This window comes from Pezoporus occidentalis, unplaced genomic scaffold (genome assembly GCF_034315485.1).
Source record: "Pezoporus occidentalis ecotype Australia unplaced genomic scaffold, CSIRO_AGI_Poc_V1 ctg3, whole genome shotgun sequence".
NCBI classification, from domain to species: domain Eukaryota; kingdom Metazoa; phylum Chordata; class Aves; order Psittaciformes; family Psittacidae; genus Pezoporus; species Pezoporus occidentalis.
The window spans coordinates 13,235,347-13,262,715 of NW_026914940.1; the positions used below are offsets into that span (position 1 = coordinate 13,235,347).

General features: G+C 44.1%; 1 protein-coding gene across 2 annotated transcripts in view; it reads left to right on the forward strand.

Moving 5' to 3' along the window:
• The window catches only part of EXT1 (exostosin glycosyltransferase 1), a 179,252-nt gene extending 154,725 nt beyond the window's left edge, over positions 1-24,527 (forward strand). Inside the window, exons 3-12 of one of the 2 annotated variants that reach the window (XR_009966336.1) lie at positions 1,926-2,033; positions 5,703-5,822; positions 10,350-10,482; positions 11,833-11,951; positions 12,658-12,753; positions 15,489-15,578; positions 19,301-19,461; positions 20,609-20,780; positions 23,981-24,269; positions 24,318-24,527. Coding sequence is in view for 1 of the 2 variants with exons in the window: in XM_062627132.1 (XP_062483116.1) it covers positions 1,926-2,033; positions 5,703-5,822; positions 10,350-10,482; positions 11,833-11,951; positions 12,658-12,753; positions 15,489-15,578; positions 19,301-19,461; positions 20,609-20,780; positions 23,981-24,166 (1,185 nt within the window). In the remaining variant the exon portion in view is untranslated. Of the gene's footprint in view, positions 1-1,925; positions 2,034-5,702; positions 5,823-10,349; positions 10,483-11,832; positions 11,952-12,657; positions 12,754-15,488; positions 15,579-19,300; positions 19,462-20,608; positions 20,781-23,980 lie in introns of both variants that reach the window. The other variant, XM_062627132.1, reaches the window with a different exon arrangement.
• Positions 24,528-27,369: the final 2,842 nt, after the last annotated feature.

A 27,369-nucleotide genomic window follows, 5' to 3' on the forward strand; every position in this document is an offset into this window, starting at 1 on the left:
GGCTGAGTGGGTTCTTGGTGTCAGTGAGGTAGCAAATGAGGACACCTTACAGGGTCCTGCCTCTGGGTGTGTTTTTACAATCTGGGAAGCGTCCCAGCATCGGCAGTAAAGCTGTTATTGAATAGCATCACATCACTTTTCTTCATCAACCACAAAATGTCCCAGCCACTACTAAAGAATAATGTTTACTGCAGTGCAGACTAGAATTCAGGTACCTGAGTGTAGGTGTATAATGTCATTTTAGAAGCCAAATGGCTTTCTGGCTTTTTGGTGCTTCTCCAGAAGGTCTCAGTAGATCCTGTGGCATGTCTGCCAGCCTTTGATGGTTTTCTTTGGTATCCTAGAGCATCCCAAATGTGCTGAACATTTAGGATAACTACTGAACCCTATACTTACTGTCAGTTTGAGATCCAAGTTCTGGACTGTCACCTCTTTGCTCCTGCTCAGAAGATTAATAGCCTGCAAAGTGCTGTTCCTTCACCAACCTTTTCGGAGGAAGAAGTGAGACTGGCTTATTTGGAATGACAAATCACTTCAGATTCTCCAGAAGAGCACTGCTCGGATCTTCCCTCATCTGGGCCACAAGTCATGCAGCCTCTGTTAGATACATTATCTGAGGAGAAGAAAGCAGGGAGTGCACCTCACTGTACAGAACTTGGAGGCTCCAGGTCGATGATGATAAAATGCAGGCACTGAGGATTTTCCTCTCAGTCTGGCAACAATATTCACCGATTATGATGAACTCCCCATATCTGTCTGGCTCCAAGGCATAATCCACATTAAGTGGAATGAAAGACATAATTATGAGAGACATAATCCACATTAATGGATTGTTTTAAACATGAAAACACATTGCTAAGTGTTTTCTGGTTGGCTTTTTTCATGCACAAATGTCATTCCTTTACAGAAGATCACAGTTCCTTACTCCCCATTGTTGCAATACAGAGACTTGACCAGTCTAAAGTCCTGTGTCAAATACTTGTGACCAAGGAAGGTACACCAGTCTGAAAAGTTCCCCTTTGTACCATCTTTTGGGTGCTATAGCAAGATCTGAACCCTACTCTGGACCTAATTCAGAACACTTAAACTTGACTTGGTCCCAGAGAAACTGAACTAGAACATGGGCTTGATGCAGATCCTCTGATAATAGGTTCTTGCATCACATCAGGAGGATTGTGGTTTGGATCTTGTATTGAGATCCAGCTGACCAAAATGTGGCGGCAGTCATTTGTTTATGGAATTACTGCCTTATTTACTGAATAGTCACAAATGTGCTGTCAGTGCAGAGGAGCTTGTGCAACTCAGAAAAGATTAAATAATTTAGACAGATCATACTGGTATGAAATAGACACTAAATGTTTTTGCGTTGTGTTTGGTTTAGGACAGAAAGCCATTCCTATTTTTGTAGGCAGGTGATGGCAGATGAGTTGTGTTTGTGAAACTGCCTCTGTTTGGAGAGCTGATATCAAACAGAATAGGGAATTCACTCCTCCTTTGTGGAAAAGTGCCCTGGAATTAAATATGAGTTATATTTTCTGTAGGGTTGTCTTGCAACATACTATAAAAATAAGGGAGTTAGCTCCCTGCTGAAAGGTTCACAAAGCAGCGAGGGAGGCCATCATGTTGTATTGAGGTTCCCCAGTGTTACATCTGCATTATTATAACAGTTCTGCCCTCATCTGGCAGTGTAAGCACCACATGTCAAATTCCACTCTCCATGCAAATCCCACCTTTCAGTGAATATGAGTAAGTACAAAAACCCATAAACGTCTGGGCTGCCCTCCTGTGGCTTCTAGCTTCTGGTATTAATTGCCATGGTGCCTCTCCTTCTGGGGTTGTGCAGAAAGCAGTGGTCATGGTGTTGGTGCAAACCTCAACGCTTGCCCTGGTCACCTAACAACCACAATGCCTCTGTGTGCGTGCAGGCTGCCTGCGTCCCAGTTATGCTCAGCAACGGATGGGAGTTGCCGTTCTCGGAAGTGATTGATTGGAACCAAGCTGCCGTCATAGGCGATGAGAGATTGTTATTACAGGTAAGAGAAAGACCGCGGCCTTCAGCACATCAGTTGATTATTGCTGCTGCCATCTAAATGGACAGGGAAGATGAATCCAAAAGGTCAGGACTGTAAAAGGATTTTTATCATGAAAGGATTGTCTGTGTCACACTAGCTATGAACTCATTTAATATGACATCATTCATTTTTTGACCTGAAGGTCACTGCAGCCACATTCCAGGCCAAGTTCTTAAATGCGGTAGACTTTTATTTTTCCAAAGAGCGTGAAATCTCTTCTGGTGTGAAGCACCTGGATGCTTCTTTAAGGCAGAGCTGGCCTGAGCTGGGTGCTGTGATGAAAGAGAAAACATTTGAAGGCAGGTTCTTTAGTCCTTCAGTAGTTTGTCCTCAGGGGTCCCACCAGCACTGTGTGTCTGGCTGGCAGGCACTGAAGGGACTCCTCAGGAAAGCAGGTATTTTCTAAGGCAAGAGTTGCCACCTACCAGGTTTTTGGGAAGCATAATCAGCCCCTTTTCTGATGTCTGGACCATCTAACATGGCTTTCTGAAGCAGTGTTATGTCACTTACTGTCAGTCTCCTTGAGATCATGGAACAAAAGCAGGCTGAGATGTTAGAAATTCCCTGCTACCTTCAGCATCTATTTTGGCTTTAAATTCACTTTCTTTTTCTTCTGTTTCCCTAGTGGGTTTCCTACTCTAAATACATTCTATAAACTATGTGGAGAAGTTGATATTAGGAGACATTCTTGAAAGTTTAGTAGCATTTGATGAAATGCCATTGCCCAGCATGAAGCTGAGATCTACGATACCTGGAATAGCCACTAAGTAGTCACTAAGAGAGGCTTTTTTTTATGATTGAATTCAACTCATATCCAAGGTGGCAAGCTGTTGTCATCCACGGAGAGAAGCCTACAAAGGTCCTGGCACCCCAAAAACAAAGTACCTTTGAAAGTCTGGTGAGATGCCTATTTACTTGTCTGAAGAAGTAAATATTTGTGAAGAGCTGCCCTAGCAAGCCCTGCAAAGTGCTGCCTATTCTTCTTAATGTGATCCAAGCTGCAGGTATAAAAGAGCCGTTGGATTTCTGCATCTGTGGACAGCACATCTTTTCTGAGCAGAATTATTTCTCTCTTTGAATAATGACAATAATTTGCTGATTCGCCTGCTTTCTGGTGCCATGCCATTTGTTCCCTTCCCAGCTGCTGCCATATTGAACAGCTACTGCACCGTTATTAACAGTGGTTTTAAAGAGCTGGCAGAGGGCCTGAATGTCTGCTCTGGGAAATGTTTTTGTTATGTTACAGTTTTTCATTTCCTGTTTGAGAGCTGCTCGGATGTTTTTATTTGCATATTCCCCTCATCACGACGCTGGGAGAGCTTAATCCAGCCTCTCTGCGTTTGTTTGCGCAGGGTGGCTTTTCTCTTCTCCCTACTTATTACTGGAATGACCTTTTATTAAGGTTCTAATAATTCCAGTGTAATCCTGCCAGATTAGTATTAATACATCACTTTCCCCACCTGTCTTGCTTGACAAGTAGATTAATAACTAATAGGCAAATGCAGTCAAAATGGGAGCTCTGATTTTCCTTTCCAGCTGTTGTAAGAGAGCCGGCACCGAGGCTTTTTTTTAACCTTGGCAGTGTGTTGGCAGGCGCTTGCAAGCATGATGTGGTCTGTAAAATCATAACAACCCACAGTAACCTTCACAATCAGGGCAGCCTTCCCTTTCAAAGGGCATCATTGGGAATGAGTATTGATTTTATTTGGTGCTCACACGCATACGCACACAAGGTTGCACGTAACGCAGTGAAATGTTTAAGTTTATAGAGAAAATGCCATATTACCACTGTGAAGTGACTTTGATCTTGTGTTTGCTGCTGGTAATGGTCCTGGGTGTGATTAATACACATCTATGGACAAGCCAGTGCAGGTAATGTCCATTATCCCTCTCCTTACTGGAACTTACTGTTTAAATAATGAAAAGAGAGAACACTCACCTAAAAGGTGAAATTTTGATGCAGTTACTTATATCATGTCTTGAGTAGTGATATGATCAGTTAGAAAAACACTCTCTAATACATGTTTGTAGCTTCTGTCTTTCATAGTAGTTTTGCAGGGAATATTTTACTTAAAGACCTTATTTTACTTAAAGGGCCTATAGCAAGGGAATGTAAAGTACCATCTTCGACACTCTCACCATTTTCTTGTGTTCCACCTTGCTGTAGTCCTAACTCTCATAAGCTCAAATTCTGTCTTCTAGTTAGCAGTGTATTTAAGATGAAGGTCTAAGAGACAAAGGGCTGAAAAAGTAGAGATTGCCCCACCTGACATTGCACCCTGTGGAGCCATAGTCCTTTAGGACACAGTGTCTAGGGTGCAAACTATGAGTAAAGAATTTCTGATTCTTGTGGAAATTTGTTGCATGCAAATTCTTAAAATCTCAAATTTTCTTCAGGAAATGTTTCATGTGAAAGCCAATAATGGTCACTGCCATCTCTCAGTGTATTTAAGGAATAAGCAAAGTGTGGTTTGGTCAGGACAGGACAGGATGTGGTGGCGTGCAAGAAAACTCCAGAATAAGCTGTGGTGTGCAAAAAGCAACACACAGCCCAGGTAGATGCTTTTACGACTAATGACTTTGGTAAAAGATTCATGAGAAATGAGTGTCTGAGCAAAAGGTGGCCTAATTTGAAATCACAAAACAAAAGCACAACTCTTCATTCCTGAATAAAGTGAACATAAATCAACAATGTGTTGCCCCGTTGCTGATGGCACCAAAGATGCCTTTCTGGTGCTGGGAGTAGCCCTTGTAACTGAAGCAAATTCCAGTTAAATTCGCTTGTTAATGTTAGTTTGCATTGTCAAAGAGGTGTACTGGAGGCCTTGGTCAGTGTCCTAAGTTACAGGACACATATGTGCGTTAGTTTCTCTCTAGAGTGGAAGAGGGATGTGGGTTGGGGAAAGATGTAGAAGTGAAGCCCTCCCCTTTTGAGCAGTCATAATTTTCATGGCAAAGCATTGCAGCAGGACAATTTTGGGGTTTTATTTGTAAGGCAACTTATACCAGAATTAATGTGTTGATTTAATGGAAAGGGGGAAAAAGAAGCAGTATTTTCCCTTGTGAATAACAGGTGCTGTGGGAGGCGTTACTCTTTCCACCCACAGTAATTAGTAAAATGCAGTTTGATCCACAGGCTCCCAAAAATTGGAATCTTACTTAAGATGTTGCTATGTTTTCCTTAGGGCACTTAGTGTTGCCATGCAATTCCAGATCCCTTTAATATACTCTCAGAGCAGGGATTATTGTTGGACTCTCAAGACCTGCAAGGACTCGTTTGTTAAAATACTAGTCCATGAAAACCTTTGTGCATGAGGGATGTATGAAACAGCTCCTTACTCTGCCATGCCACAGCTCTGGGGAGAAGGAGCTTTTGTTACCATAAATCAACCAAAAACTAAAAAAAAGGCAGATCAAAAAACTCATATATTCCATACCAAAGGCTTTAAAGGGTTGTGTCCCATTCGTTTTACATCAAGGCTTTAACTGTTGCAGCACACGTCTGGGTTGGACAGGAGTGCTGAAGCCGTGCAGCTTGCAAATAAGGAGAGGGCTTGTCAGCAGCATATTAATTTGATGAGATTGCATTGTTTTCTGAAGGTCCTGACTATATTGCATCTTGTATTACAGATTCCTTCTACAATCAGGTCTATCCATCAGGATAAAATCCTAGCACTTAGACAGCAGACACAGTTCTTGTGGGAGGCTTATTTTTCTTCAGTTGAGAAGATTGTATTGACTACACTAGAGGTGAGTAAAATTGCCTGGGACCTTGCCAGGCAGCGAGGTTTCCCTACCTGTCCAGCTGCTCCTGTCCTCTGCTGGTATCAGACCTTAGTTTTCACAGCATGCAGTTGGTCACTGGGAAGAAAGCTCGGAATCTTAATCATTTTTCTTCCCTAAGGAAATGCTTTCTTCATTATCGAAATCCACATTAGAAAACTGCCATGGTGAAAAATGGGAGCTACCCAACACATGGAAAAGTTGTTGTGTGTGATCTTGCCTTTACAAGGCTTTATGGCTTATGAATCACCCTCCTCGTCATTGGTAGTGAATGTGTTTCTTTAAGAAACCTTTCTGAAGTTTATTTTGGGAAAAATATTACTGTAGAGCTCCTCCTTGACCATTCCTTAACATTTTGATGCCTTGTGATGGGGCTATTGTTCTGGCTCAGGGAAAAGGGAGGGCTTGTAAATCAGTGTCTTATCTTCACACACAGCATAAGGGAAAGGCCTGATCATCCGTATAAAATATTAATAAATAATCATAATTAGACTGCTATTAAACAGGGAGACAGATGATCTCAGATGTGGAGAGAATGCTTTCTGAATTCAGAGGCAGGAGAGATGAAAGGCTCTTTAGAAGTAGGGCCCAGGCGACAATTTCAAAAGCAGGTTTAGCTTCTAATTGTTGTGCAATTTTGCACATATATTTTTGACACACTTTTACCACTGCAAGTGCCTCACTTAGTAGGTGCAAATGCATTCGTCTTATGCTAATGCTTCTGCAATTGCATCCGTCTCTGTGCACAGTTGTAAAGCTCCACATTTCCCGCTGTGCCTGCTTACCCTGGAAAACTGCAAATGAGTGCTGCTGCCTGCAGTACAGGTTGCCTATGGCTCATCTACCTCCAGCTGCTGCAAGACAGTCCCTTAGGATTTTCTGTGCCAGTAAAGAAAACCAGCCAGGGAACATTTTCAGAGCCCCTGGCATAGCTACCCTCACAATGCTCTCCTCACCCTCGGAAGAGCATGTCTTCATCTGTGCTGCCTGTTGGGAGCTGCTCTGCATCCTCAGCCTCTCCATAAGCACTGATGAAGTGGTGATAATTATCAGCCTGTGCCAGGATCAGACTCACAAAGCTGGAAGACCATGTGCCATTGCTCACAGTTTGATTTACCCTTACGGAAGCACTCTGAGGGACAGACAGGGTGCCCTTTCCCAGCACTCACCCTGTTGTTGTTAGGGATTGGTTCTTCTGCCTGTGCTGGGGCTGCTCTAGAGGGGATGTAACCTGCAGCCCCCTTGGCCTGGGTGTCTGCCATGTCAAGCTCCAATGCTCACCAGTGTGTTTTTAGCGCAAGTAAAGGCTGGAGTTAATTTTTCCTTAGGAAAGGAATAAAGCAGTTGAGAGTGATTTTTTTTTTTTGTATGTCTGAAATCTTCCAGCAGTAGTATATCCTCTTCTTCAAATCTGTTGTCTGGAAGTAAATTCCTAGCAGGATTATTTTTTTTCTGATGGATGTTACCCATCTTCTGTTGTAACTCTGTTACATCAAGAGTGTTCTGATAATGCTACACATCACCACAATAACCATTTTCCTGCCAGTAGGTCTCCATGTGTGAGGATGTCAGTAGTCTTCACCAGGTGTCTGCAAGGACATCACAGCTCTCCTCTGCCCTTTATCTTGCACACCACTGAAAGTTTAAAGGTCCTTGTTCTTCTCACAGCATTTGGTGCTGTAAACCAAACAGCTCACAGCCCAGAATAAGAGGTTTGAATCATTTGGCCACCAACCCCATACTGCAGGCACAGAGGAGCTGCCCAGGGCCATGGACATGGTGTGGGTTGGGAAACGTCTGCTGCAGGCTAGTAGGTGGAAGTGCTGGCAGCACAGCAGTGGACTGCTGCAAACGCTACCCAGTTATGTGCTCCAGCAAATCTGCATGTTTTCAGCTTGGTCTTCTCTGGAAAGAAACCCAAAACATCCCTAAATCCCTTTGTGGTGTGCAGTCCTCCACTGGCGAAGAGGAGGGGAGAGAGACAGCACAAAGTACAATCAAGGAATGTTTGATGCTTGGCCGGGGCACGTTGAGAAGCAGCAATGATTAAGGCAATATGTGAGCTTTTTGAAGTGTGAGGATGAGGGAGACAAAAATATTGGACTGTTAATGAATTCCAAAAAAGAAAAGGGAGATCTCACCAGATCCTAACCCCTTCCTTCTCTTATTAAACTTCCTGTCATGTCTCATCATTAGAGAGGCCGTGTAACTGCTGTCTGCCTGTGCAGTATGTGCAGTGCGGTACACTCTGCATTTTAATTGATCGGCCCTCCACATTATCTGTTTTTATACTTTCCTGTTCTCGTTCTGCCAACTTGTCTTTTCTCCTCTCTGTCATGACAGACAGCTAGGTTCCTTTTGGAGGCCAGGAGTGTAATAAATTAATCCTCCATTTGTTAACTGTGATAAATCATTGCGGGCAGCTCCCCAGGCTGATGCTGTTGAGGTTGGTGTGCGGGCTGGCACTGGGGCCCTGCTCCGGTTAGAGGTGAGCTCCCTCCGGGTGTGTTGAATGCCAACCATGTGTTTCCCCTGCAGCCAGCACAATGGAAAACTTCACTGTCTCTGAAAACTGCCTGACCACGTAAATTCACAGACTTCTCCTTACCTGATTATGCCCCAGTTCTGAGAATGCGGGAGGAGGGAGCTGTAATATTTAGACTTTGTGGTAAACACTCGACAATATGTATTTTCTAGGTTCTGGTTTTGTTTAGTGGCATAACTGGCAGATGGAGAAACAAGAGCCATCATCTTTTTTTTTCCTCTCCTCACTACCACGCAGGAGATCTGACAACTGATACACCTAATTTTCCAAGCAGAAATACTCGGATACGCTCTTGTCAGTGAAGGAAACAGTCCTCAGTCTGTTATTCAAAGACCAAAAAAACCCCTTAAATTAACTTACTCAAGTGAGCGAATTAGTGCATATTAGCTATGGTAATTGGCTGTAGGCAGAATTCAGACAAGCATGCAAATGCCCAGCCTTTGCCCCAGTTTAGCAGTGCGTATATTGCCACCAGCAATGAATTGTCTAGCACAATGTAACTGGTGTTTTAATGTGTTCTTGTCATGGCAATCAAAACTTCCAGGAAGACAACTGCTCGTGCTAACACTTATTCATGGTTCTGTATTGACCAAACGTCCCTGAACTCAGCTGCTTACAGAGATTTTGGCTTGTTTAGACTCAGCAGCTGCTTTTGTTCAGCCTGTGTTGGGTCTTTTTGCTTGCTTTTGTTTTTCCTGTGCTGTGGGTGTACATCTTCTTTAGTTTCATAGATTTTAAGGCCAGAATGAATGATGAGGGATCAGATGTAGTCCAGCTTCAGACCCATGGATTTTCACCCAGATATACTTATATTAAGGCGAGATATACTAAGTTAGGAGAACCAACATGTTCTTGGCACTTGAGCCCTGTGCAGTGCATAAACTGCCAGTTCCATGAAATCTCCTTAGGAGATGGCAAATGAGCTGCAGAAGGCAAGGCAATCCTGTTTAGCTGACTTAGGGGAAAATTCTTCCTTTACCGCCCCTTGGCCCTTTGCAGTGTCAAGTCTCCTGACTTGCCAACCTCGTATGCTCTGAGGGAAGCAAGAACGTGTGGCCCAATGAGAAGATTGCACTTAGAAAACTGCAGCTTATTTGGAGGCTGAATTTGTCCAGTTACAGCTTCCCACCACTGAACCTTGTTATGCCTTTGCAGCAAGTTTGAAAAAGCTCCCATTGGTGTAAGAGCCACTGTGGTTCTTGCATACAGGCATCTGGTGTGAAGTAACTGTAGTTTTATAAATACAAAGCCTTGTCTCTTTTTTATGTTTTTTTTTTTTTTTGTGGCTAGGTGATAAAGTAGATGACCTAGCAATCTGTTCTGACCTTAAAAATCTAGGAATCTATGTGGTCCTCTACAGAGACAGACGAGAGTTGCCAAAATACCCTTTTCTGTTTCATCCGACAAGGAACTGTTGTAGAACTGAGATGTGGAATCAGTGATGTATCTGAATGCTAATATCCCTTTATAATTAAGCAAAAATGAATAATTAGCGCAGCCTGATTTGCTGGAAGTCTTTGTGGTTTTGAATGCTCTCATTATCTCAAAATAATACCTAGCTCTGTAATGCCATCCTCAAATAGTTACCTTCTGTGAGTCCTGGATAGTAAAACTGACAATGAACTAATCAGGCTTACAACTGCTAAGACACTCTAATAGACAAAATATTTGTCTTAAAATACAAAATGCAATGAAATGCAAGGTCCCCAGTTCCAGAGGGACTAATGAGGTGCTCTGAAGCCTATTGCACAGAGCCTGGGCTGCTGAAGTGGTGTCCAAGTGTGCAGGTTCTGTGTCATTTTAGGAGAGATTAAGCAGGAATGTTTAGTAATTTGTGTGCCTCAGCTTTTTGCAGAATGGGTGATGATTCCGGTCAGCTGGAGTCCCCGAAGCTTCTACCAGTGACTGTTACAGCCCATTTAAACATCATTACCTCTCTTGTTTTCCAGATTATTCAGGACAGAATATTTAAGCACATATCACGTAACAGCTTAATATGGAACAAACATCCTGGAGGGTTATTTGTACTGCCACAGTATTCCTCATATCTGGGAGATTTTCCTTACTACTATGCTAATCTCGGTGAGTGAATCCTAGCTATACTCTAATGGTATTAGGAATTTCTAGTAGGCATTTGGAATTTGGTCTTTGAGTAGCATGTGGCAAGTGATGTACCATTCATTTCTAGTTAATGATGCTTTGTGTTTATCCTGTCTCAGTATTCCCTGACCACTGCAGACTGGAATGTCTCTGATGTATCAACATGCATCATGTGCCTCTCGCTTGCAAAGATTGCTTTAAAAAAATCTATGTCCCTTCATACTTTTCAGTTGCCAGTAATTAATGCCTGAGTTGCTGACCCATTCATGGCCTGAGGGGACATACTAGGAATAGCTTTTTGCTTTCTTTGTTTATTTGTGCTTGGCAAATTGGAAAGGTGGTAATTTACCCATGACACTTGTTATTGGAGTGCATAGTTGGCATGAATTTATTCTCAATATAATTTATTCTCCATATATATGTCTTCATATGGATCCTACTAGAAGGAATGAATAGAGCTCAGGTTTATGGCTTTTTCCTGAAGCGGAGCTTAAACAATGAGTTCTGCAGGAGAATGTGCCTGCAGGCTGAAGTGATCCTGCTTCCCAGACTGCTGCTGCTTTTGGCTCAGCCTGTGCCATCCCACTTGTGTGGATCTGTACTGCTCACCTGCTAAAAATTCACAGTTAAAAAGGGAGAAGAAGGTTTCTGTGGGAATTTTGATGAAAAACGACTTTGACCCCACACAAATGAATTTAGATGAGACTGAGAGCAGTAATGAAGGGTAGATGCCAGCAGGATCTGTTATTTCAGGCAGAAAAGGAAATCATAGCGAGACAAAAATATCAGAATGGAAGGCAAGGCTGCAAGCACAATTATCAGCTCAGGAGGTAGCTGAAGGTGCATGTGGATGGGGATCGACCCAGAAAGAGCAAAAATGTGACAGAGGCTGTAAAGGAACTGGGGAAACTGAACAAGCTTCTGAAAGTTGTGGAGATAATCAGTAGAAAACATCAAGCATCCAGGGCCGGGCAGCAAAACAGAGCCCATGTCAAGAAGGACGTTTGGTTGAAGAAGCTAGATGTCAATATTATCCATGGGACAAACTGGATGAAAGAAAAAGATTGCAGGACATCTGTGGAAATAGTGAGTAAGAAAAGGCAGCAGTAATTGTGTTGAAGTCAAGGATTTCAGAGGGTGTGGGAGTTAAAGGGAAGTGTGATCTTCTCTGAAGCATCTGGTGTTCTTAGTACCCGAGCCGAAAGGATATGGCCTAAAAAAACATGGCAAGGTTTGCATTAAGTGCAGATTATTTTTCCATCTCCAAAGTCCTTTAATCTGTACTGACAGGAGCAGTTTTGTTTTTACTGAACCCATATCTCTTCACTCCAGGTCTGAAGCCTCTTTCCACATTCACTGCCGTTATCCACGCAGTAACTCCCCTGGTTTCCCAATCTCAGCCTGTGCTGAAACTCCTGGTTGCTGTAGCCAAGTCCCAGTACTGTGCACAGGTAAGCAGCGCAGTTTGACTGTCAGTCACACCGGAGACAAAACTACTGTCCCAGGATTGAAAAGCCTCCTGACTTCAGATCTTCTCAGTCCTGTTTTGATCCCCTGTTTTAATTTGGATGTTTCTTCTCTCTGATATTCCTGCTGTCTGTCTGAGTATGGTGGAAGTGCAATAGAGACAGTCATTAAACCCCTTTGTTTCATGAGGCAGGTAAAATAATGTCTGCACTTTAAAGATGAGGACTGTGTGTGCTGCAAGCTGCAAAAGGATGTCTGTGCCTCAGGAGCCCCTGTGTGATCTTCCTTCCTCCTGCTGTGGCTCTTAGTCTCAGCAGCACCAGGATTTTGGCTTCCGTAGAAGAAACCCTCGGGAGTTCAGTGGGAGCACCCTCTTGCAGTGGTGTGTCATGAGTGGTTTGGCCTTTAATGAGAGCCAAAGTAAATCAGTTATATCCGTATGGCCTGGCTGAGATAGAGACTTCCTGAGCTGCTGTCCAGCCCATATTTGCCTGAGAGAATATATATTGTAAATAGCTGTGATGGGTGAAATTGCTGCAGGAAGTGCTATTTTTATGCAGATTTGTATCTTTGTTGTTGATTTTGAAACTCCTAACTTGATTTAACATTTCTGTCTGGAGATCTGAGACCTTAGTGTTTGGACTGCATTGCCACAAAGGTCTCTGATCATGGTGCAATATTATCTTTCAGATTATTGTTTTATGGAATTGTGATAAACCCCTCCCAGCCAAACACCGCTGGCCTGCCACTTCTGTGCCTGTCATAGTCATTGAAGGAGAGAGCAAGGTAAGTAGAGAGAAGCATGGTAAAAGGTTGCCTATATTCTCCAGTGGGACCAGAATTTAGTTTTCCAGCTGCTTTGGTGAAACCTTTGTAGTTCCCACAGTTGTGACAGTTCCTTTCTATTCCTTGGCCTTTTGTGCCAGTTGGGCACAGATTCGTGTTTAATGCATGAGGCCCATGCACTCAGAAATCATCAGTATGGCAGTTGATGCCATGAATCTGAGATGCACAGGTGGGACACAGTTTTGAAATGTGGCCTCAAAAGTAGGTAGTGCTGACCCTTCTGTCTCTGCAGGTGCATCAAAGGAGTGATGCAGCCGGATTCATTGAGTCTGAGCAGTCACATGCTAGGTTTGGGGGTTAGCTGTGGATTCAAAAGCAGAGAAGAAATGAGCATGAATGGTATTAAATTGCCTTTGAAAATTGCCTTCTCTTACGGCCTTGTTGGGTACTGCTGCCAGTGATGGGATCCTACCACTATAAAAAAGGGACACTTGTGTGGGAACAAAACCACCATGTCATCTCTTGCTGTGCCACGCACTTGTTTTTTTTACTTCCACAAAGTTGAAATAGACACCACCTAGATGAGAGAATAGGGGTTGTTTAAAGTCCACACTGAAGCAGATGATTCTTTTCCAAATGCAGGCCTGAGAAGCAAGACTTACTGTTTCTGGACTCGGAGATAGATTTTGGCTGGTCCCCTCTGCAGTCTCTGTCAGATGGCTCTTACATTTACAAAGGGAACTTGTAGTTGCTCTGGCAGTGTAATCCTAATTTGAATTTATAGTCCTGTCTGTGGTCTTTTCCCCCAGCCACCTTAACAGGGGGAAAGCAAGAGCCCTGCAAGGTTGGCAGCTAATGGCTCCTGCCTTAGCTGGCCATGTAAAGAGTATCTGGGGAGTTGCTGCAGGGCCAAGAAAGGCTGCAGTGATTTCTGAGCCTTTTGAAATTTGTGGGTTTTTTTTCTTTCATTTTGGAAAACTTGCAGAGGTGAGATGGAGGAGAAAATCTCTGACCAGTTCTACAGTGTTTGTGGAAATTGGCCCCAAGCACTGTTTAGATTACAAATGAGTCTCCTGAGTACACAGAGGTGTGTTTATAGTGGACAGTCTCTTCCCTCTAATATCCCAACATATGCCAAATGGCTTCTTGCACAGAAAAGCTGTTTGGACAAAGCTTGCAGAGCCAGAGCAGTGCAATTCAAAGGTTGCACAAAGGAACTGATTTTCGTCTTCAGACTTAACTGCAGCATACTGGCAGGCACAGTTACTCCGTGCAGGTGTCTGTCTTTACCTAACCTTCACTCTTCCCCATGAAATCAAGGTGTATTATCACACCCATTTTACAAAAGGGAGCTTTAGCTACAAAAGCAAATACATGGGTAGTCCTAACTCATGTACTATTTGTCAGTTTTACATTGTCTGTAAAAGAGGTGGTCTGAGAATCCAGGTCTCCTGCTGAGCTTCCTCAGCTTTGCCGTAGCGTAAGCAAAGCCAAGCCATCAGCCCCAGCTAGATCACCCCTTCCTCACAGCCACTGCTTCCCTGGACCAAGGCCACTGTAGTGATTCAGGGATACTCTAAACACACACCAGGAGCATCCTGATTATGGAGGCAGAGCGTTTTCTGAATCGAGGCATAGATTCCAAAGACTTGCTTCCAAAGAGGTTGCAGGGGATGCAGAACCGTTCATGCCTTTTGTGAGGGACATGTAAAGCTGCTCCATCTCCCTGTTTCCATACAGTGATTCCCTCTTACTGGGCCTGGTTTTTACAATGTTTTCTTGGATCATAAATTGGAAAAGAACTCTATTAACTAGCCATGGTATTTTTCCCAGCAAATGAGGGAAACAAATCGTGTTGTGTCCTTGTTACTATTCATCAGTTCTCAAAAGGTGCTAATTAGTCTGCTAGCGAAACCATATGGATTCTCATTTCTCATTGTTACCTTTTTGATCCCCACTTGCTGATCTATTTCCTACTACTTTGAGAGCTGTCCTGACATAGTTTTTAAAAGCTTATTCTGCTTATAAATTATATATATAGGTATATATATAGAATTTGTATGTGATTTTTCAAAATGCTACAATACCAATGTAATTCTTGATGCTGGTGAAGCTCAGCTGATACATATGTTCTTTAGCATATTTTCCTTTTCTGATGGAGGATGTTGTACCATTTGGTGGCAGCTCCCTGTGGATACAACAGCACAGAGATGGAGCTGTACCACTTTACAAGGGAACCATCCTGGTAGCATAATGTCCTTCACACACAACCTGGACTGCTTGGCTTCCCAGCTGCATCACCTTATGAATGCTGCAAAGTCCTTATCAACAGTCATTATCTTTGATCCTCACACCCCATAGGAGAGCAGAGGGACAGTCCTAGCTACCAGGGAAAAAGTCCTCCCTAATGAAACAGTAGGTACATCTAATCCTCAGTACAGACCACTGCAATTTGTCACAAGAGGAGAGGAGCCTGCTCCAAAGAGTGGGGGGGGGGGTTCTGATCAGGAATTACTCCTCAGGTAGAAGGTGTAGGCTGACTGATGGGGTGATGAAAATGACAGTAGACATTATTTCACTCGTGAGCCGAAGGGTCCTTTCTGTCAGACAGAGATATGTGATGTACATCAGACAAGAGGAGATAAGAGTGGGGAGTAAAATGGAGAATTTCTCTTGGAAATGAGTCCTTCAGGTGCTTTTTTTTTAACTCTCCTTCCTGCCTTCGATACCCACAGGTTATGAGCAGTCGCTTCCTACCCTACGACAACATAGTGACAGATGCAGTGCTAAGCCTGGATGAGGACACCGTGCTTTCAACCACTGAGGTAAGGGTCTCTGTCATCCTGGGGGAGTCTGCTTGGCTCCTCAGCTCAGCCTGAGCACAGCAGATAAGTTCTTCTCTTGGCTTTGTCAGTGAGCAACTGTTGTAAGATTTCCTGCCACGTTCCTCAGATATAACAGGTTGCACTTGTTTCAGCAACCCTGCCACTGCCTGCCATCAGAAGAGCTTTTTGCCCTGGTTAATTGGCTCATCATTAGCATATGGCTCTTCCGTTCCTTATTATTTTAGTAACATAGCTGCAGGCGGGTGTAGGCAGCCAAGAGCAGTCAGCTTTAATACTCTGTTCTCACTTTCCTGATTGGGGTAGCTTTTTCTCCCCCATGGTATCAGTAGGGTGTAGGTGGGGAGGGAAGGGGTGTCAGCAGCAAGGGAATGCTGTCACTCCAAAAGAGCATTGCCACTCTGGTGTAGGATTTCACTGAGGAATACTCTCTCACCATTGTCACCCCATAAAACTGGAGAGCTTTGCTAGTTTAGATGTTGGAGTGTTTGTGCCAAGAGCAAGGGAGTGCTAAGAAAAGAAACATACTGTAGAAAACCAATTTTTACAACTGGGATGAGTATTGATTTCTGGAACCTCTTTCTGAGAAAACACAGGGGAAACTGATGACAATTCATATAAAGTGAAATATTTGGGAGATACATTATTAATGATGGCCAGGGAATAGCTTGAATTTTCTTGGTTTTCCCTTTTTTCCCCATGTTCATGGCCATTCCCTTTTCCCCAGTTCACCTTTATAAAAATGCTTTATTTCAGTGGTAAGAGTCTTTCACTGATGCTACCACTACTTATATGTCAGTGAAGACATGCTTGACACTGGTCACCAGACACTGCTGTATACTATAAGATGTCACTGAATTCATTTTAAATGAATGATGGATGAAATGGTGGATTTAAATGAAGGATGAAATAACAACCTCTCTTCTCCCTAGTACGGGTTTATGGTGCTGTGGTTAGACTGCTCCAGAAGCAGCCAGGGTTAGCCCTCTTTCGCTGCACAGATGGAAGAAGTTGGCATTAAACCCATTTGATACCAAGATTACACGTTAGTAGTTTCTGCTAGATGAGGAGCAATACGGTGCTGCCAGAGCACTTGTGTGCAAAGCTCTGCACAGCCAAAACACCCCAAAACCAATAAAAGGCATTTATCCTAGCACTGGCTTCCCCAGTAGGTTGTTACTCAGGCTGAAGGGTCCCGTCTGAGCTGTCGTGGGGGCCATGGTAAGACCTCTCATGCACTTCATTGCACTGAGGTGGTATTTACAGCAATCCAGCCTGTGGACTTCATAAGGATTTGGGGCTTTGCTTTGTTTTGACTGGTATTTAGTCAGCATCCAAACTTCGGAGTCATTCAGGCTTCTGGAACGCATACGAAGTAAATAGTGTTTCTCATTTGGCTTGGCCCTGCTTTCCCCTAAACATTCTGAAACGTAAATATTTGTTGTTGTGTGAGACAACATACACATTTCTTTGTGGCTTCCTCCCTCCTGTGAGCAGCTTGTAGCTGATATTGCATGTTTGCATGGAGGGTATTGGCCCTATGAGCCCCAGTGTCCCCTGTGCTGCAGAGAACTAACGAGGCAGCTTTTGCTAGCATCAGCCTTGTTGCAGCTTCAGCGTGCCCTCTGCATGGGTGACGGGGACAGCAGCTCTCTTTGGTGGCTGGCTGTGAGGAACTGAGGCCTTTCTACTGCTTCACTTCCCTTGTCGTACAGCCTAGGCAAAGAAACAGTATATTGAAACGCTGACATGAAGCGTTTGGCGTGAAGCTTCCCTTGAAATTAGCTGCTCATGGGTGGTCATTGTGGCAATTTCAGAGCCCAGAAAAGGCAATTTAGAAACGTGGTCAAACACGATCACATTCCTGTTGAGAGGAGCCATTACCAAGCACATCCTCCACACTGTCCAGCTCTAGTGCAGTAGAGGTTTTTCCATTCACAACAGAATGGCACATGATGGCTTTTATGAGAGAAGCTGTTTCATGTGAGCAGAGAGATGTTTGCCTGGGAAGCAATTAGAAATCAGCACGGGTCAGAAGTGGTACAGAGACTGGCAGCATGCTTGGCTTTTCCTGCTGATCAGCTGAGTGATAATGCTGGGAAATGATACAGGATGGTGACTGGGGATTTCTTTTAAAGGGAATTTTCTCCTACAGTGGTTGCTTTATTGCATCTCTCTGGACCAATACTTGAGAGCACAAGTGAGGGCACCAAATGCAGCTGCTTTGTTATTTATTTGAGATTCTCAGACTTCACTAAAGAAAACAGATGTCACGTTTTATGGGAAGGGCCTTTACAGGAAAAAAAGAAACCCAACCACTTCAGCTCTTTCATGTGGTATTGATTTGGATGAGATCAGAACTATCACAACGGTAACTGGTTTGTGCACATTGTCTTTCTAGTTGGCCTCAGATTCCTTGACACAGCTTGAAAGAAAATAACCAGTCCCTAACTTTGTGTTCCAGTACATGTGTGACTCTTCTGTTTCATAAAAACACTTGTAAATGTGAGAAGTCTGGCAGTCATCACACAATGTGACTGTTCTCAGAGCAGCTATTCTTTATCTAACCTCTGCACACTTGACTTTGGCTGGGTTCTTGGAAGGTTTTTCAAGCATTTTTGAGCAGTTTTAGGTCCCTCTGGTACTGGAGGGAAATCAGAGTGCAGTGCAGATACAAAACTCATTCTCCTGGGTTGGACTGGGGCAACCAGAATTGTCTATAGCTCTTTTTAAAATCTCGGGCCAGCTTGAGCTCCAGAACCTAAATTGAAGTGGAGAGACTTTAACCATCCAACTTAACAGTGGTCACAGTCTTCCCATATGTATTTTTACCAATCCCCTTTCAAATCTAGTGCGGACAGGCCTTCTGCAAATGACCCAAATCATCCCTTTCCTGGTGTCACCGGGATTTGTTTGGAGGGATCCTGGGATAGCAACGTCCTCTCACCTTTTCAATTCTCAGATACCTGAGTTATTTAGGTAGTTGCAGCAAGGCAATAAAATAAACAGAAAAATCCCTGGTGGCAGCATTTGACATCTTCTTGTGGCTCATACAGCATCGAGCATTTTTCTCACTGTATAGGCTTCTAAAGCCATTTAACTACATGGGAATCTTGCATTCCTGTTTATTAGGCTGTATGTTTAAATATCTTGGTCGTATAGACAGCCTTAAAAGTACAACCTGCACAGTCCTTCAAGGCTCAGAGTGGATGGAAAATATAAAAGGACTCCTTATTGATTGCCTGTTCTAATCTCGCTGACCCACCCTAATAATTTAAGGTGCCTGGCTTTCCAAGCTTTGCTTTAACAGATCGAGATGGTTGGTGAGATGCACAAAGGCGTGCAAAAGTTTCAGTTTTCCACATAGCTAATACCACTTTATATTTCATCTAAGTATAAATACATGCACCTACACCCATTCTTTCTGTAACTAGAAAAGGTTTGATGTGTAAAGGGCAAGCTTGAAAATGTTAATGTAATACTGCGATACTCTAAACTCTCTTTAACAGGAACCATTAAAATGTGCATAATTACAGGGCAAAATGTCAAGCAGTCAGTTTAATTTACTGATGAATACATGGAATTAACGTTTTGCAACAGTTCCAAGATTCTGAATTACGAATTAGTGGCAAGGTAATATTTTGTTTTGTTGACATTTGTTGAAGCAGTTTCAGTATTCATTTGGCCTGTGCCTTTGTCTGCAGGTGGATTTTGCCTTTACAGTTTGGCAGAGTTTTCCAGAGAGGATTGTAGGGTACCCTGCTCGCAGTCACTTCTGGGACAACACTAAGGAGAGGTGGGGGTATACCTCCAAATGGACTAATGACTATTCCATGGTATTGACAGGAGCTGCTATTTACCACAAGTAAGAACCCAGAGCATCTGCTGTCCTCCTCCTTTGTATGAAACAAAATAGTAAGGGGGGTGGGAAGAGGGGGTGAAGAACATTCTTCCGGGGAGGGGGAAAAAATGAAAAGATAATAAATGGGTCTACTTTTTATGGGGTAATAATTTAAGTTCTTGGTTTAGCTCTGGGGATCTGGTAATCATTATTGTGCTTGTTTGGTCTCTTTGAAGTCACTTGTATTTTGAAGCAGTCGGACTGCTCTTTTTAACATCAGGAATTACACACTTCAAAGAGTTCCCGAATTCATTAAGCTGCTCTGCTGAATGGCCTGTAGCGTAGCAGAAAGGAGGTTACTTCCAGACCAGCTCTGGGTATGTGTTGGCTGACATACACAGACTGCAAAGTCTCCTGGCTACTCTAGAAATGGAGTACAGTGGACACGTCACAGATCAGCATACTGCAGCACGTTGGAAAAAAAAACTCTTGTTAGGGCTTCAGCAGACCAAAGACCTCTCTAGATGTTGGGAAAAAGTCAGCAAATTCTGGAGTATGTAATCCACATCGCTGCAAAGAAGAAGACAAGCCATGGGGGATGCCCAGAGGAGAATAAATTCAACAATAAGAATCATAGAATGGTTTGTGTTGGAAGGAACATTAAAGATCATCCAGGTCCCACCCCCTGCCCTGGGCATTGACACCTTTCTCTAGACCAGGTTTCTCAGAGCCCCAGCCAACCTCGCCTTGAGCAATTCCAGGAATGGGGAATCCACAAGGATGGTAGGGACAGTAGTAGGCTGGTGTAGTAGTGTTCTTTCCAACTGAACAACTTGGAAAGAAGCTGTGGAGTATGAATTCATCGATGTTGTCTATCACATTATAGCAATGTGGTGCTCTCTTCCATGCCTCTCCATTATGTTGATACTTAGGTCTGCCTTAATTCTTTCAACCCAGTTACAAAAAAGGCACGTTTTGTTTCACCATCAGCACTATTTAATGTCTTGATGAGACACTGAATTGCTCTCTCTTCTTGTTCAGGGCTGAGAAGAAGTGGTATAGCCAGAGTTGAGTACAAAACTTGTGTCTGAATTGAGACAGGCATTTCCTGGAGTTGGTAATTCCCGAAAGTCCAGTGACTTATATTAATAACGCTGCTGTTGGTTTTCAGATATTATCACTACCTGTACACTCATTACCTGCCTGCCAGCCTAAAGAATATGGTGGACCAACTGGCCAATTGTGAGGACATTCTAATGAATTTTTTGGTGTCAGCTGTGACAAAATTGCCTCCAATCAAAGTAACACAGAAAAAACAGTATAAGGAGACCATGATGGGACAGGTATGTATCCACAGCATGTTTTAGCAGCTGGGAAGTATTGATAATGTAATGGCTTGACTTCTAGGTTAGGCTTACATTTCTCTTGCAGTTTTTAGTTCAGCAGGACTGTAAATAGACTTTTGATATGCTTATTATAATGAAAGAAAAGGAGAAATGTCAAACATCTACTATGGATGACCGCTGGTCTTCATGGTTTTCTCACAGTGTTATTGACAGTGATCCCAAACTCATGGAACTGATAATTGTGGTGACCAAATTTCAGTTAAACTCTAGCTTTCTAATGAAATTAGGTCTAGAATTAAATATTCTAGACCAGAGACCTAGTCATGGAATGCTGGAGGCAGAAGTAAATTCTAGAAAACTTTTCTGGTTTTTATTACTATTAATTAATACAGTGTACTAGGCTGTCCCTGTACTGTATGCCGTATGTATGTAATGTATGTATGATGTTAGTGACTGAATCACACTGTATGCTTTACGATACATACAGTGTGATTCAGTCACTGACATCAGATTGTCACAACAGAGGTAATTTGTGATATTCAAGGTTTTTTTCTACAGGGAACATTTTGTGCTGTGGTCATGCCATCACTCACAAGCAGTCATGAAATGTTTGATTTAGATCCTCTTCCAGCTACTGGATAAGCACTCTGTCACTGCAGAAATGCATATACCTTCCAGTAACAGGGATACAGGGTAACCTGAGGGCACTTTTCCTCCTGCCCCGTGTGGGAGAGGGATGGAAGGAATAGCAAGTTCTGCAAGTCCTAAACAGCCTACCATCCATGATGTCATGGTGTTTGTGATCCTTACTACAAACACTACCATGATTACTAGGGGGGATCCAAAGAAAGAAGGGGCCCGCTACTTTCCCCTCACATTTTCTCCTATTAGCATTACTTGGATCTTTGACTGGGGAATGTCCATGCCAGTTTGTAGGCTGCCTGTCTGTATGCCATTGTGCTTTCATATGAGATATAGGTAGCATTCAGCAATTCTGACTCATCTGGGTACCCAGGAGTCCTTCTGTGTACACGAAGGTGCCATCCAGAAAGTACCTGTTTCTTCCAGTTTGAGCTTCACCTCTCCACAGGGCGTGCACTGGTTGTTTGGCAAAGTCTGAACATCCGTTTTTCTTCTTATAGCACGGGTGACATGAGTCAGCCATGAACTATAACTCTGTCCTAAAGACAAGTTGTTCCTGCAGCTTTGGGAAATGTAATGGACCATGTTCATAATTCCATGAAAGACAAATAAAAAATTAACATAACCTCGGTGTTGTGACAGAGATTAATGGTGCTATGGAAATTCACTGTTAATGGCCAGAATGTCTGCTATAATCCTCTAGCAACAAGCTTTTGCTTGCTCTGTAGTGGCTCGGTATAATAAGAGTCTGTAGTCAATGCACGTTATAATCAATGCACATTATAACCTACCACTTGAGCTACACTGGACAGGCCTTGGACAAAGATCAAGTCTGATACAGCATTCATTTGGCAAGTCCCTGACTATCAGTTTCTTCATGTTCCAATTAGCATACTTTGGGTTTATTAATCTGTATTTGTTTCTAAAGTATAGTGGAAACGTAAGTGCTAGAGAGAAATGCATGAGAAGTGGCATAAAAAACCCTTAGGTTCTCAGCATTCATGCTTTATCTTAAATAATAGTTTTATTATGTTTATAAATATAGTTTAGGTACAGATAAAGAATGGTAACTGCTTCAAAGCTGTTAAGGCCTTATTTTTCCAGAGGTGCTGAGTTTCGATGGGCTTTCGTAGGAATTACAGCTGCCCTGAGCTTTGGAATATCAGGCCATAATGTTTTGCATGTATGCATACAAAGACCATGGTCTTTTCCTTGGGTCAGGGTTTAACATAATGTAATGGGGAGCTCCAGTTAATTCTCTCTGTCCATAAGACAGTACTGTCTTGTGCACTGGCCTCAGCCAGCGGGATTCCCGGAAGCACCCTGCTTGTCCCTGCAGGACTTTTACGTGCATGAGTAATGCCAAGTACACAAGGACTTACACTGAGCTCAGTTAGAAGCTGGTTAAAATTATTTGTGTATAAATTTCTGCAGATCTGGCCTGCAAAAGTGTGTTTTTAACCTGAGAAACCATTGCAACGTGTTTTCATCCTATGGCTGACAGCTGTGGGCAGCAGCGGGCCTGCGTTTGGCTGTGCTCCTCCAGTGGGAAGCTGTAGCCTTCTTGACTTTCCTGGTGGTTTTCAAGGACTTATTTTATCTCCAAAATAGCTGGAGTTTTGGGGAGAAAAGAAGAGCAGGGGTTTGGGTGAAGTAGTGTGCAGGAGGGCTTTGGGAGGGCTGCTGGCGGGTGTCATGCTCCGGGTGAAACTGGCTTATGGCTGAACTCGGGTGCGCTGCCCTCAGTGCTGCTTTGGAAGTCAGCCAACTCATCATCACCAGCAAGTTCTGCGGGCAGCGTGTCCTTCGCCTTGTTTGAACCCTGCCACTGAGCAGGTTTCACAGATTATGGAATCACTGGGGTTGGAAGGGACCTCTGGAGATCATCCAGTCCTGCCAAGGCAGGGCCACCTACAGCAGGGTACACAGCGATGTGTCCAGGCAGGTTCTGAATGCCTCCAAAGAGGGAGACTCCACAACCCCCTGACCAGCCTGTTCAGTGCTCTGACACCCTCAGTGTATGAAAGTTGATGCGAAACTTCTCATGCTTTAGTTTACGGCCGCTGCTCCTTGTCCTGTCACTGGGCACCACTGGAGAGAGTCTGGCACCGTTTTCCTGGCACCCACCTTTGAGATACATAAATGCATTAATGAAATCCCCTCTCAGTTTTCTCTAGAGTAAACAGGCCCATCTTCCGCAATCTCTCCTCATAAGAGAGGTGCTCCAGACCCATAATTATCATGTTTGTGGCCCTCCGCTGGACCCTCTCCAGTAGTTCCTTGTCTGTCTTGTATGGAGGAGGCAAGAACTGGACACAGCACTCCAGATGTTTCTCAAACCTGCCTCAGCAGGGTTGATTAGAGGGCCGGGATCATCTCCCTTCACCTTCTGTCCACACTCCTCCCAATGCATCCCAGATTTCAGCCACCTCAGAGCCCCAGCGCTGCTCTGCAGCGTGGCGCTGCTCAGCCTCACGCCCATCCTTTCCTGCCATACATTCCCCATGGTGTTGTGTCGTGGCCGAGGTCTGACTCCTGCTCTTCTCTCCACACAGACATCCCGGGCCTCGCGCTGGGCTGACCCTGACCACTTTGCCCAGCGGCAGAGTTGCATGAACACTTTTGCCAGCTGGTTTGGCTATATGCCGCTGATCCACTCGCAGATGAGGCTCGACCCTGTCCTCTTTAAAGACCAGGTCTCCATCCTGAGGAAGAAGTACCGAGACATCGAACGGCTCTGAGGAGCGCTGCTGATGGGTCCGAGCCACCCTGCGCAGCCATCAGCGCACGGAGCCAGACTGTGCCAGAGACAGCGAGCACCTGGCCCCGGTGAGCGGCGTGCCAGGATGCTGGAATGCCAGGATGCTGGAATGCCGGGATGCTGGAATGCTGGGATGCTGGAATGCTGGGATGCCGGGGTGCGCTGCTCCGGACTGCACCCAGCCGCCCGGCAGGCTTCTGCCGCTCGAGACTAGGTCGTGTACAGTTTCATTATGGAACATTAAATAATTATTTTTGAAATGATTGCTATGCAGGTTTAAACTTTTTTAATGATCAAAAAAAAAAAAACCCTATTAAAAACAGAGTTCTTTCTTTAATCAACATCGTGTTGGGTGTGAGTATTTCAAAGCTGCCGTTTCTTTCTCTCGTGTATTTGATTGTCAATGCAGTTTTCATTCATTTTCCCCTGCACAGTTAAACACTTGAATCTCATGGGTGGAAAATACAGTGGGTTCAGCAACAAGCTGAGCACAAGCAGGACAGAACCAAGAAACTTTGTTCTCATTTACTCTGACTTTTCAATTTCCTTTCCTGTTTTCGCCAAGCCAGTAGCATCCACTGTGGCAGAATTCCATTGGAGCCAAACGAGAGTATGGACCTTTCTGGATGGGGTCCCCGTTTTAAATGCAATCGGCCTTGCTGTGTAGGGAGGGAAGAACGCTACTCCCAAGGAGCAAGCTGGAGGAGCAAGCAGGTGACATGGAGCACAGAGAGGCTTCAGTCACACCAGGTTGTGTATTCCAGTAGCAGAGGCGCATCCCATCCCAAACAGCCATGCCAGGGGCAGTCAGCAGGGCCAGCGAGGTGGCTGCACCCCCTGCGTGACTCCCTGCTGCCTGGGGCAAGGGTGCTGCTTGGCCAGGGCAGCTCAATCTCTAGAAGTAGCTTTGTTCTGAGGGCAGAAGGGGTGTTGGCAAAAGCAGGAAAGCATGTTAGTGCTTGCAGCGCAAGAATTTGGCCTGTAACAAACTGGTTTGCTTGAAATCAAAGCTGGGCTTCTCTATTTTCCCTTTTTCTTGGAAGTGCAAATAAATGGAGAGATTCCCTCCTGGAGGTCTGACACGTGAAGTGAAGTGTATGATCAGACACTTGGTGCTGGCAGCAGTGGGTGCTCCCAGGTGTACTCAGGGTAGGGTAACTTGGGGAAAAAACCTGCCCTGAATCCCAGCATTGCTTGCACTCCAAAGTGAGTTTAGCTTTTCAAATGGAAGTATTTTTGAGTGAAATATTCCAGTTGTTTATTTCTCTTGGGTGCTTTGCTTATTTATGTGCTTCTTTACATTGAAGAATGAAAACAAAAGCAGTGATTTGGGTCAGGAAGTTGCCATTCTGATTTTCTAAAAAAATACGCACTTTAAAAGCAGTTTGAACTCTCATGTTTTGATGAGGGGCATTTGGGGTGCTCTGTAACAATTGCCACCCCCAAAAGCTCTGTTAAAGTCACAGTGAGAATATTGTGCTGATGCCCAGAAGACCAGCAAGCCTTTTTATACCTCATTCCTTTATAAACAGGCAGTCTGGAAGCAGGGGAGAAGATTAGCTGGAGTGCTAGGAAGGGTGGACCAGAATGATCACATTTTATTCAGGTTTAGGTATGGATTTATTATGCAGCTTTAAGGAACTCCCATAACCAAGGCCTGCCTCAGTTTCCTCATTTGTAAAAGTAATAGTTACTGGTTGTAGAGAGAATACTGTGAAGCCTAAATAATTTCTATTGCTGGTAAGATCAGAAGCCCTAAACAGAAAGTTGCCTTAAATGTGTGAAGTACACTAAATGTGTGTATGCAACCTGACAAGTAAAGACTTGTAAAGAATGACTTTTGCATATGTATTGCAGTATTTGAATAGAGCACAGTGAGTTAGGGCAGAAACATCAGGTTCCTGACATTTTGTGTTAGGATCACAGAATGGTTTGGGTTGGAAGGGACCTTCACGATCATCCTGTTCCAACCCCCTGCCACAGGCAGGCACACCTTCCACTAGAGCAGGTTGCTCAGACTGGCTTTGAACACTTCCAGGGATGGGGTATTCCCAGGTTTTCTGGGCAACCTGTTCCAGTGTCTCATCACCCTCACAGTAAAGGATTTCTTCCTATTTTCTAATCTAAGTCTACCCTCTTTCAGTTCAAAGCCATTACCCTTGTCCTATCGATACATCCTCTTGTAAATCTGAACTAAATCTTTAAAGGAACCTGCCAAAACACTGCAGCTAGTGACTTATGCTGCTGAAGGGAGGAGGTGCTGCTTTTCCCCCCGTTGCCACGTTCTTCCAGCCCCTGGCCATGCAGTCTCACTTGACACCTTCTGCCACTCTGGTGCTCACCAGATGCTTCTGTGAGCCCATCAACCCTGCAATAATGGAAAACTGTCTGGTGACTTGCTGGATTTTTTGAATGCCATTTTAGAGAGTTAAATCAGCGTATGGAGAGACGTGTAAGGAGTATGGAGGCAGGGGAGCAGGATATGCTGCTGTTTGTAAGCTGCTAATTCAGCTCCCCACATCCCATAAAAACCTGAACCTCACTTTCCTGTGCTCTCAGGTCTGTGCTTGCTGAGCTGCAGGGAAGGTGAAGTCCAGTGGTTTGATTTTCCAGAGTGAATGGCTCAGAACAATTCCTCTTGGAGATCAAGCATCTCTTTCAGGGATTACAATAGACATTCTTAGCCTTGGGTTTGGAGAATGTGCCAAGCACTGGGGGAGTTCGTCAGGGCTCACACTTTGCTTGTGTCCTCGTTTGCAGCAGCATCTGCAGCTCTTGGAAGCAGTTAATGGTCAGTAGCCAGCAAGAGGGCCAGGGAGAGGGAGTGGCACAGAGGGGACCCTACAAAAACAAGGATTCTGTGTGGGTTTTAGTTAATGCCATATTGGTGCACGTGGGCTGGGTTTTCAGTAAAGTAGGTGACCATTTTTGGGGTGCAGGGAGTCAGGCCAAGGCTTTCAGCTGTTTGACATTCTGTTACCGTTGCTTTTTGGGGTGGCTGAAGGAGACTGTGCTAAAGCTCGCTCTCAATGTGACTCGAGGCCCTTTCTGTTTACAGATCCCTAATTAAACAAGCAACAATGACAGGCTTAGCTCCAGAAGGGATGTGGATAGGTGGGAGCATTTCTCTTTGCAGCATGTTACCCAGGCAGAGCTGTCTCCCTAGGGAAGAATGTGCCTCAC